We start from the raw sequence: 12,666 nt of genomic DNA, 5'->3' as shown, positions 1-12,666 counted from the left end.
GTGTTGTTGGATTTTAGTGCTTTATATATATATATATAAATATATATATACACACACACAAAAGAAATAAAATATTCAGGTTGAAGTTGAAAAATGCTATATTAAAAGAGTCAAAAATGTTTTCCCATATTAATGTAACCTTAACTTTTCAAAATTATACACATTTCAAATTTTTGAATTGGAATATAACTTCAAATGAAATGTAATTATTTATTATTACTTCGGATATTGGGTATGTTTTCTTTTAAACCAGTGGATATAACATATGAGTCGATGAACGTATGTAATTACATTGTCATGTTAAAAGTTCGAAGTCAACAAACCATGTTTATCTAGTAAAAATTAATATGTACAACAAAACAGTTATAGACTGTGTCCTCGAACAACAGTTGTTTGTTTAACCTGTTGTCTTCAGCCTATGGGTCAAACAAAACAGCTGCTGTCCGAGGACCCAGTCAATAACCGTATAGTGTCACCTGGACTGATGTACCTGAGGAACTCACTCGTCTAGACAACATATATCATCCTTCTTGTCAGAAGGACAAACAGTTTTCAATAATGTAATTATGTCATACAGAAAAGTTTCTTTAAAAAACATACATATTTGGTCTACAATGCGTACTGTACCAAAAGCCATGAATTAAATCCATCTAACCCCAAAAAAATCCACAAATATTAAAATTCATTCTGAGATCAGCTGGTAGATTATTACATTCACCAACATTTTATCTGTGGAGCAGCTTCACTAATCGTGATCTCTTGATAGAGCACTGTGACCATGAGCAATTGACGCAACCCATTAAACTAGGCAGTACGCGATTCCTTATAACTGTATTTGAAATAAAAATGATGACACAAAAATAAAACACTACCAAATAGAAATTGATATCCATGTTATTTTCCATACTCTCCACCCACTGACATGAACTGAGAAATTTACATACAGTTGTAAGTTGTGGGAAATTTACACATTGGAGCTTCAAAAGGTTATAACAGAGGAAACAGTTTGAGATGTAAATATATAATATAACCCCTGCAGGCTTCCATACTTTTTGTGCCCCCCTATAATACAAACATTCCTTGGATAATTAGTCTCGATACAAAAATGAGTTGTCTTTTTTTTACATAAAAAAAATGAGTCATCTTAATTAAAAAGATGATTAATGCAACTAATACCTCCTTTCATGCAATGCACGATTCCACTAATTGTTCTATATATCACATAACTTTCTACTGGCTGTAGGCCCATGATAATTATTACTTTAAAACAGTTCGTGTAAACAGACTAAAAGAAATCCCGCATGTGAATATTCGATTTTGCAGTGGATTTGCTGTCTTCATCTAAAGATTGGATGCATAAGATAAGCAGAGAGTAAACAAATTGATTAATATCAACGAATACATTGGTGAAACTTGCTGAAATCAGATGACAGTTTCTTTTACACTAACTAACAAAACAAGTCAACCAAAGTCAGTAGCTTCCTTTTTTACACTTATGATAATAGTTGATTCCTTATATTTATTTAATTCCCATCCAATTCAAAAGTTATCAAACAAATTGTTCTTTACTATACTACTTGGTGAACAACATGTAACAAAAATATACAATGGACTTGACTGGGCCACTGGATCTCTAGCTAGGTGCTTTACCAACCAAATTCTGCTGACAGCCACAAATAAAATAATTTACAGATGAAACAACAAAGCATACATTCAACCAGGTGCTCATAGAATTAGTGAAAACATGCCAACAAATTTTCATAAATGTTTTAATTGGAAACTACAGTGAGAGTTGCTCCATGAAAAATGTTGGTGTTGATGGTAGTTCTACTTTATTTAAATCTGTCTGAATTTGGTCGAAACACAAAGTACGACTCTTTTGAACCATGCTTTAAATGTATAGTTCCAACCTTGATAGGTTGTTTAATACTGATGCCCTATACCACCACTTTATTACTAAAACACTTAGTAGATTACCCTGTATCTATAAATAGTACATTACTAAGTCTCATTCACTAGATCACAATTGACACAAGCTAGCTTCTATTCACTTGTAAGAAATGCCCATGACACTGTTGGGCAGCCCTTTCTCTTGTCAATAAATATTTGTAATCGTGAAGTAGCCATTGATCCATGCATCAGATTTAGGTGTACAAGTTTTCTTGCTTGTGAATTTATTTCTCCTCAGTATCTAAAATCCCTGGACAAAGAAGTTGATGCAGGTCCAGGACACATGGAGTGTTGAAACAAGATGTTTAAGTCTGCAACCTGTCTGGCATTTAGCCCACATGACAGAAATGCCTGGAGAGCGGGCATCATGGACAACCTGTTCGGCATCAGCCCACATGACAGAAATGCCTAGAGAGCGGGCATCATAGACAACCTGTCCGGTATCAGCCCACATGACAGAAATGCCTGGAGAGTGGGCAGCATAGACAATCTGTCTGGCATTTAGCCCACATGACAGAAATGCCTGGAGAGCGGGCATCATAGAATCAAGCCAACTGAACTGGGACTGCTGCAGCAGTATAAAGACCAAAATCTGATAGCTTCCCATCATCAATTCCCCAAAAATAGTATGTAGTAATGAATATAAGTTAGTTTACAAGATTTCAAACAGATATAAAACATGCATTGATATGTAAGAAATTCAAAAAGAATTGTGGAGACAAACTAAAATATGATGGACAAAGTAATTAAACACCCACTACACCTTTGTGACTTAATTTGTACAGGAAAAAGTCACGGAAATCAATAGCTTCAGAACTGTAGCTCTCTGAAAAAATATTTTGACATAACAGAGTCAAAATATTTTTTCAGAGAGCTACAGTTCTGCAGCTAGGAAATCAACAGTTATCGGTAAGTCATTATGTAAATTCATCAGGCCTGTGTAAATCAGTCTCACATGTACTAGCTAGTGTGTAAATCGGTCTCACAAGTAATAGTGTGTAAATCAGTCTCGCGTGCACTAGTGTGTAAATCAGTCTCACATGTACTAGTGTGTAAATCAGTCTCACATGTACTAGTGTGTAAATCAGTCTCGCATGTACTAGTGTGTAAATCAGTCTCACATATACTAGTGTGTAAATCAGTCTCACATGTACTAGTGTGTAAATCAGTCTCATGTGTACTAGTGTGTAAATCAGTCTCACATGTACTAGTGTGTAAATCAGTCTCACATGTACTAGTATGTAAATCGGTCTCACATGTACTAGTGTGTAAATCGGTCTCACATGTACTAGTGTGTAAATCAGTCTCACATGTACTAGTGTGTAAATCAGTCTCACATGTACTAGTGTGTAAATCAGTCTCACATGTACTAGTGTGTAAATCAGTCTCACATGTACTAGTGTGTAAATCAGTCTCACAAGAACTAGTATGTAAATCAGTCTCACATGTACTAGTGTGTAAATCAGTCTCACAAGAACTAGTATGTAAATCAGTCTAGTGTGTACTAGTGTGTAAATCAGTCTCACATGTACTAGTGTGTAAATCAGTCTCACATGTACTAGTGTGTAAATCAGTCTCACATGTACTAGTGTGTAAATCGGTCTCGCATGTACTAGTGTGTAAATCGGTCTCGCATGTACTAGTGTGTAAATCGGTCTTGCATGTACTAGTGTGTAAATCAGTCTCACATGTACTAATGTGTAAATCAGTCTCATGTGTACTAGTGTGTAAATCAGTCTCACAAGAACTAGTATGTAAATCAGTATCACATGTACTAGTGTGTAAATCAGTCTCACAAGAACTAGTATGTAAATCAGTCTCACGTGTACTAGTGTGTAAATCAGTCTCACATGTACTAATGTGTAAATCAGTCTCATGTGTACTAGTGTGTAAATCAGTCTCACATGTACTAGTGTGTAAATCAGTCTCACAAGAACTAGTGTGTAAATCAGTCTCACATGTACTAGTGTGTAAATCAGTCTCACATGTACTAGTGTGTAAATCAGTCTCACATGTACTAGTGTGTAAATCAGTCTCACGTGTACTAGTGTGTAAATCAGTCTCACGTGTACTAGTGTGTAAATCAGTCTCACATGTACTAGTGTGTAAATCAGTCTCACATGTACTAGTGTGTAAATCAGTCTCACATGTACTAGTGTGTAAATCATCACATGTACTAGTGTGTAAATCAGTCTTACGTGTACTAGTGTGTAAATCGGTCTCGCATGTACTAGTGTGTAAATCAGTCTGACATGTACTAGTGTGTAAATCAGTCTCACGTGTACTAGTGTGTAAATCAGTCTCACATGTACTAGTGTGTAAATCAGTCTCACATGTACTAGTGTGTAAATCAGTCTCACGTGTACTAGTGTGTAAATCAGTCTCACATGTACTAGTGTGTAAATCAGTCTCACGTGTACTAGTGTGTAAATCAGTCTCACATGTACTAATGTGTAAATCAGTCTCATGTGTACTAGTGTGTAAATCAGTCTCACATGTACTAGTGTGTAAATCAGTCTCGCATGTACTAGTGTGTAAATCAGTCTCACATATACTAGTGTGTAAATCAGTCTCACATGTACTAGTGTGTAAATCAGTCTCATGTGTACTAGTGTGTAAATCAGTCTCACATGTACTAGTGTGTAAATCAGTCTCACGTGTACTAGTGTGTAAATCAGTCTCATGTGTACTAGTGTGTAAATCAGTCTCACATGTACTAGTGTGTAAATCAGTCTCACATGTACTAGTATGTAAATCGGTCTCACATGTACTAGTGTGTAAATCGGTCTCACATGTACTAGTGTGTAAATCAGTCTCACATGTACTAGTGTGTAAATCAGTCTCACATGTACTAGTGTGTAAATCAGTCTCACATGTACTAGTGTGTAAATCAGTCTCACATGTACTAGTGTGTAAATCAGTCTCACAAGAACTAGTATGTAAATCAGTCTCACATGTACTAGTGTGTAAATCAGTCTCACAAGAACTAGTATGTAAATCAGTCTAGTGTGTACTAGTGTGTAAATCGGTCTCACATGTACTAGTGTGTAAATCAGTCTCACATGTACTAGTGTGTAAATCAGTCTCACATGTACTAGTGTGTAAATCAGTCTCATGTGTACTAGTGTGTAAATCAGTCTCACATGTACTAGTGTGTAAATCAGTCTCACAAGAACTAGTATGTAAATCAGTCTCACATGTTCTAGTGTGTAAATCATCACATGTACTATAGTGTGTAAATCAGTCTCACGTGTACTAGTGTGTAAATCAGTCTCACATGTACTAGTGTGTAAATCAGTCTCGCATGTACTAGTGTGTAAATCAGTCTCACATGTACTAGTGTGTAAATCAGTCTCACATGTACTAGTGTGTAAATCAGTCTCACATGTACTAGTGTGTAAATCATCACATGTACTAGTGTGTAAATCAGTCTCACATGTACTAGTGTGTAAATCAGTCTCACATGTACTAGTGTGTAAATCATCACATGTACTATAGTGTGTAAATCAGTCTCACGTGTACTAGTGTGTAAATCAGTCTCCCATGTACTAGTGTGTAAATCATCACATGTACTAGTGTGTAAATCAGTCTCACATGTACTAGTGTGTAAATCAGTCTCACGTGTACTAGTGTGCAAATCAGTCTCACGTGTACTAGTGTGTAAATCAGTCTCACATGTACTAGTGTGTAAATCAGTCTCATATGTACTAGTGTGTAAATCAGTCTCACATGTACTAGTGTGTAAATCAGTCTGACATGTACTAGTGTGTAAATCAGTCTGACATGTACTAGTGTGTAAATCAGTCTCACATGTACTAGTGTGTAAATCAGTCTCACATGTACTAGTATGTAAATCAGTCTCACATGTACTAGTGTGTAAATCAGTCTCACAAGTACTAGTGTGTAAATCAGTCTCACATGTACTAGCTAGTGTGTAAATCAGTCTCACATGTACTAGTGTGTAAATCAGTCTCACATGTACTAGTGTGTAAATCAGTCTCACTAGTGTGGAATTAAGTTACTGTACACCAACTATCATTTGTGATTCATGATTTATCGGAGATAAACTGGACCGCGCTGACTAATTTTTACAACCAAGATTATCTTAACAAATACGAAACATCAAAGGACTGGTTTGCTGCGAGAAATATTTGCTAGAATGACATTTTCATGAATCTTGAGAAAATTTCTCACATTCAAATTAAAGTTGGTTTACAGTATACCACTATGTACAACTAAATACATCTACAAATGTATATAATATACCGCTGTGGAAATCGATCATACGACAACTAAATACATCTATATATACCGCTGTGGAAATCGATCATACGACAACTAAATACATCTATATATACCGCTGTGGAAATCGATCATATGACAACTAAATACCGTATATACTCGCCTATAAGTCGGTCCGCCTATAAGTCGGTTGTATTTTTCAAGGTTATTTTGTAGGAATTTGCCATTGACCCGCTTATAAGTCGGTACAAATTTTTGTCAGAATCGGTTGACATTTTCAAGTCCATGCTCTAGTGTTTTTACCTATGTTTCAAAAATATTTTTGAGAAATTAATAATTATTATGAAGTACTCAATATCCAAGCCATATCTGTTTGGGGTTTAAACGCAACCCTTGATCTATTATGGACAATGATCCCTTGTTTACCTAAGCAATTATGGTCTCCTACGCGCCTCGCGAAAACTGTTATTGTGGGATTCCGGTATAATTCATTGTATCAACAATAGAGTCAAGAATGATGATCTAAATTGTCTGTTAACAATATTCAATCTTTTATGAAATATATTTCAGCCGGTATACATATGAATATTTCCGTATTTAATCGGGTTCGTAATTCAATTTTACCGATAAACGATAGATTAGTTGAATTGAAAGTATTAGTTACCGGTATGTAAATAATTTTTAACTAGATAAAAATATGTAAATACTTGTACTTTATACATAATTTTAAAATACATAAACAATACAATATGTCTAGATATTTGTGAACAATGATCATTTGTGTGGTAGTCCATGATAATCGTCGGAGTTGTTAAAACAATCACTGCATTTCGCCGCCCAGAAAAATACCAATCTTCTTAGGACGCGCCTATAAGTCGGAGATGGAGTTTTGGACCAAAAATTGACTCCCAAAAATCCGACTTATAGGCGAGTATATACGGTACATCTATATATACTGCTGTGGAAATCGATCATATGACAACTAAATACATCTATATATACCACTGTGGAAATCGATCATACGACAACTAAATACATCTATATATACCACTGTGGAAATCGATCATACGACAACTAAATACATCTATATATACCGCTGTGGAAATCGATCATACGACAACTAAATACATCTATATATACCACTGTGGAAATCAATCATACCAGAATGAAATCAGTCATACAACAACTAAATACATCTATAAATAGCTATAATTATTTTGGACTGTGAAGCTGGAGTTTCCTGTTTGTCTACAACACAAAGAACCCTGAAAAACTCTTAGAAGGATTTCCATAGATTTCGGTAAATATCATAGACTTCATGGGAAGGTTAATCCTCTCGATTTGATTGACAAGTTAAACCCTCCCAGTTGATTGTCAAGTTGTGTTTTCCCTGTAGTGCAGTCTCTGGCCTCATATTGTGTGATTTTTCTCCACTGTGGCTTGTGTGTTAAAGGCAATGGTCTGTAGACAATCTGGAATAGAAATTAAACGTATATTGTCAGGGGGAGAGTATGGTGAAAAGCCCAGGCTTGCTTTTTTGAATAAAGAAATGTCTAGAAATTCAATTTTATGCAATTCCTTCCCCATTAATTATATCTCCCCTTTTCCAAGGGTAGCTCAATTAACATATTGTTTTCGTACTTTCTGTCCATCTGTGTCACAAAATCTTGCAAACACTAAGTCTTTTCCTATATGGCTTATCGGATAGACTTGAAACTTTGTACAATGCTTCATTGCCATATGTAGATGTGCATAATGTTGGGACAGGAAGATCCAATTATTTTTCCTAAAAGTTATAGTGGATCTAAGAGGGGTGGAAGATGTAAAATAGCTTGTGAACATTTCTCATCCTATATGGCTTATCGGATAGACTTGAAACTTTGTACAATATATATATACTTCTGAGTGAATGCCACTTGTATAGATGTGTATATTGTCGGGATGGGAGGATCTAATTGTTTTCCTTATAATTATAGTGGATTCTGAGGGGTGGAGGATGTAAAATAGTTTGTGAACACTTCCCCTCCTATATGGCTTAATTATCGGAGTTCATATTAATGTCTATGTTCCAGCCCACGCTTTCTCCTCCACACCTGGTTATGCAGTACATTAAAGGGAGGGGGTTTCATTTGGAGTACCGTATATACTCGCCTATAAGTTGGTCCGCCTATAAGTCGGTTGTATTTTTCAAGGTTATTTTGTAGGAATTTGCCATTGACCCGCTTATAAGTCGGTACAAATTTTTGTCAGAATCGGTTGACAATTTCAAGTCCATGCTCTAGTGTTTTTACCTATGTTTCAAAAATATTTTTGAGAAATTAATAATTATTATGAGGTGCTCAATATCCAAGCCATATCTGTTTGGGGTTTAAACGCAACCCTTGATCTATTATGGACAATGATCCCTTGTTTACCTAAGCAATTATGGTCTCCTACGCGCCTCGCGAAAACTGTTATTGTGGGATTCCGGTATAATTCATTGTATCAACAATAGAGTCAAGAATGATGATCTAAATTGTCTGTTAACAATATTCAATCTTTTATGAAATATATTTCAGCCGGTATACATATGAATATTTCCGTATTTAATCGGGTTCGTAATTCAATTTTACCGATAAACGATAGATTAGTTGAATTGAAAGTATTAGTTACCGGTATGTAAATAATTTTTAACTAGATAAAAATATGTAAATACTTGTACTTTATACATAATTTTAAAATACATAAACAATACAATATGTCTAGATATTTGTGAACAATAATCATTTGTGTGGTAGTCCATGATAATCGTCGGAGTTGTTAAAACAATCACTGCATTTCGCCGCCCAGAAAAATACCAATCTTCTTAGGACGCGCCTATAAGTCGGAGATGGAGTTTTGGACCAAAAATTGACTCCCAAAAATCCGACTTATAGGTGAGTATATACGGTACTTCCAATTTGAGGATCTGGGGAGACATGCGTTTTTCATAAAAACAATCTCTAATAAATTTGATAATTGTCAAGGTAAAATGCTAAATCACACTGCATTTTTTCCCTAATTTACATATACTGGTAATGAGAGGTGTAAATACTACTAATACCACTACAAAATATATGTCTGTGTGAAAAACATAATTTCAAAATTAAAAAAATGTTACTTTGACTGTAAAACTAAATGTGCATTGATATTAAAGTATGGCATGACATTAATTCACTGTAAAACTAGATGTGCACGTATGACACAATTACCCCCGCTGTTTGAAATATGTGCAAGTCCCAGGATGTGAAAATAATATTGGGTGTACATGAAACAAAAATAGAATATCATGTTAACTTAGAGTTTTTGTTCTCTGGAATCATTAAATGTGAAGAGAATTGAATCACATTAGTTTTTACATGGAAATACAAGGTGATCGACTTCATAAACTCATAAAGAATGACTTAATTACAGCTAAGACACACTAACATTTTCAATACAGGGCCCTAAAATCATTTTCTAAACATAAAAGATTAAAGTTTTCCTGAGTAATACATCAGCGCAGGAAAATGGGCTTTTGTGATTTGAAAACTGATGGAAATTGGTATTGTGAGTCACTCTAGCTATGTTGAAAACAATGTATCTATAAATCAAAGAAAACCACACCTCACTGCAGTAAATCAATACCATATGCTATCTCACAAGATTCCATAAGACAGTATATCATATCACGAAAACATTCAATACTTTAAAAAAAATAATAACCAGAGAAACTTTTTCCTTTCTATCAATCTCTCTCCTCCATTTTTTATATTTTTATCAATAACACTCCTTTCACCATGAAATGGAGAAAAGCAAGAACTGTGATGTCTATCAGAATACTCAGCAGGTGTTTGCTAACAGCTATATAAAGTTTCAAGGTATCTCTGACTAAAAATCAATACACCACTACACCAAGGCAATCAATTCCATGCCGCCAGAGGAGGATGTTGTCTCCTTCAAAATTTCAGCAAAAACACTTTTTTATTCATTAGAATTTAAAAAGATGTCCAGAGAAAAAAGATCAAACATACAAAATGAAAAGAAATAAGAAAACAACTAGAGGTTGTATTTTCATTAAAACTGGACCAAGAACACTTTTTAACAGCACAAGGACTTAAATTATATATCCCTTTAAGAAATAGATTCTTGAATTGATGCAGTAAATTACAAGATGCACTTATAAAGCATGGAGAACACCAACGTCTCACTATGCACTAGCTAGAATAAAAGATTTTGCACAGAAACTTGCTTCGAAAGCCCCCAGAACCACCCCCCCCCTCCTGATTTACTGCTTCCCCCAGATTAAGGGTCAACTAGAGATTGTTTTTATGAAAAACAAATGTCTTCCCAGCTCCCCAACTTGGAGGTGTTCCAAATGAAACCTCTTCCCCTTAATGTACTGCATGGTATGGAGAAAAAAGCACAAGCAGGAACAGAGACATTATGAACTCCCATAAGCCACATAGGAGAAGTGTTCACAAACTATTTTACACCCTCCACCCATCAGATCCACTATAACTTTAAGGAAAACAATTGGATCCTCCTGTCCCTCCAAAATGCACATCTGCAAATGGCATTGAAGTATCATACAAAATTTCAAGTCTATCGGATAAGCCATACAGGAGGAGAAGTGTTCACAATATTTTGTGACAGACAAATGGACGGACGGACAGACGGACGGAAAGTACAAAAACAATATGTCTCCCCCTGAAAGAGGGAAGACATATTTCATCGCCCTACATAGGCATGTGAATTGACTGGGAAATATCAATACCTTGTTTACATACATCACTAAAGAGTCAGGTGACTTTTAACTAAATACAGATACCCTTTCAACACACCATGCAGTCATGAAAACTGTGTTTTCTGAACAAAGACTTAAAAATAGCATTGGTTATGAAACATACTCATATTGCAATTAAGTCTAAAGAAAAATCAAACATTTTTGTCAATATATATTTGTATAACATTATGACCTGATCCTATAGCTTGAGTTTTATTGTGGTAAATTTCAACTTTGACTCGTAACCCTCATGTGCATTATCAAAATTAATGTTTCAAAGTGGCCACATCACTCACATGAATCACCTTGGTCCTGCTGTTGTTCAGGTAATATGATTTTTAAAAGATTTTTTATAGTCTTTATTTCCATAAAAAAAATTGACCCCATATTGCTATTCCAACTTAGCCCTATAGGGTCAAAACATCGCCATGATACAAGGTCAGAAGGTAAAAAAAAAAATCATGGTATGAAATGTATTGTTTTCCATAAGGAATCTATATATACAACACATGAAATCCCCAACTTAAACAATTCAGAGAATATTGCCTACGTTAACTTTTCTTAAAATTTAGTCAGTCATAATCTAAGATTAAGGTTACATCGAAATCTTTGATACCAAAAAACAAACCAAAAAAAGGTCTTGTCACAAGGAATGCACATATAAAAGATGTATCACTCAATATTCAAGTTAAATATGAGCAAGTAAAACTTAATTAAGATTACAGTTTTAAGATTTGGGTCAAACTCCAAGGTCACAAGGTCAAACATCATGTCATCAAATGAAGTTTCTTGACATAAATCTTTATACAAAATTGATAGCTATACCGCACATACTTCAAGAGATATTGCCTAGGCTAGATTTTCTTAAAAGTACATCAAACTCAAAGGTCAAGGTCACAAAGTCAAATCTTTGGTACCAAAAAAAAGGTCTCATCACAAAAAATACACATGAAATTGATAGCTCTATCACTCACCATTTGAGATCACTGGAAGATCATTGCATATTAATATGACTAAATCATGGCCCTGCTGTTTTTGAGAAGATTTTCAAAGATTTTTCCTATATATTCCCATATAAGACTTTGACCCCCTATTGTAGCCCCATCCTACCCCTGAGGGGTCATGATTTGAACAAACTAGTATCTCAGTGGCAGATCCAAAGGGGAGGTTCCAGGGATTGGACCCCCCCCCCTTTTTTTTTGGTCAGTAAACTTTGCTAATAAGAGTCAAAATAATGCATTTGGAAGGTGGAACAGCCCCCCCCCCTCCTTGAAACCAAAATTAATGGTAGATTCCCCCCTCCCCTTTAAAAGTTCTTGGATCTGCCCATGAATTTGCACTACTTGGGGATCCTTGCATATTAATTAATATGAATATTTATGGTCCTGCTGTTGTTGGAAGAATTTTCCTATATATTTTCATGTAACACTTTGATACCCTATTATGGCCCCAACTTATCCCTGGGGACCACAATTTGAACAGTTTAAACTTGCACTACCAGGAAATACTTGTGTATTAATGTGATTAATTAATAATGATTGGCCCAGTGGTTCTTGAGAAGATTTTTAAAGATTCATCCTATATATCCTCTTTTAAAACTTAATCCCCTATTGTGGCCTCCGGGGGCTATGGTATGGACAGACTTCAAACGGCACTACCTGGGGATGATTGCATTTTCATATGAGTATTCA

General features: G+C 35.2%; 1 protein-coding gene across 2 annotated transcripts in view; it reads right to left on the bottom strand.

The window, feature by feature from the left end:
- Positions 1 to 5,898: 5,898 nt before the first annotated feature.
- LOC125658075 (uncharacterized) overlaps positions 5,899 to 12,666 on the bottom strand; it is a 49,430-nt gene continuing 42,662 nt past the window's right edge. For both annotated transcript variants that reach the window (XM_048889163.2, XM_056146935.1), the window contains exon 9: positions 5,899 to 7,664. In XM_048889163.2, the coding sequence (XP_048745120.2) occupies positions 7,603 to 7,664 (62 nt within the window). In that variant the 3' untranslated portion in view covers positions 5,899 to 7,602. The remainder of the gene's footprint in view (positions 7,665 to 12,666) is intronic.

Source organism: Ostrea edulis, chromosome 1 (assembly GCF_947568905.1).
Source record: "Ostrea edulis chromosome 1, xbOstEdul1.1, whole genome shotgun sequence".
Taxonomy (NCBI): Eukaryota; Metazoa; Mollusca; class Bivalvia; order Ostreida; family Ostreidae; genus Ostrea; species Ostrea edulis.
The sequence above is the reverse complement of the archived record's forward strand: the minus strand, read 5'-3'. Positions and strand labels throughout refer to the sequence as shown.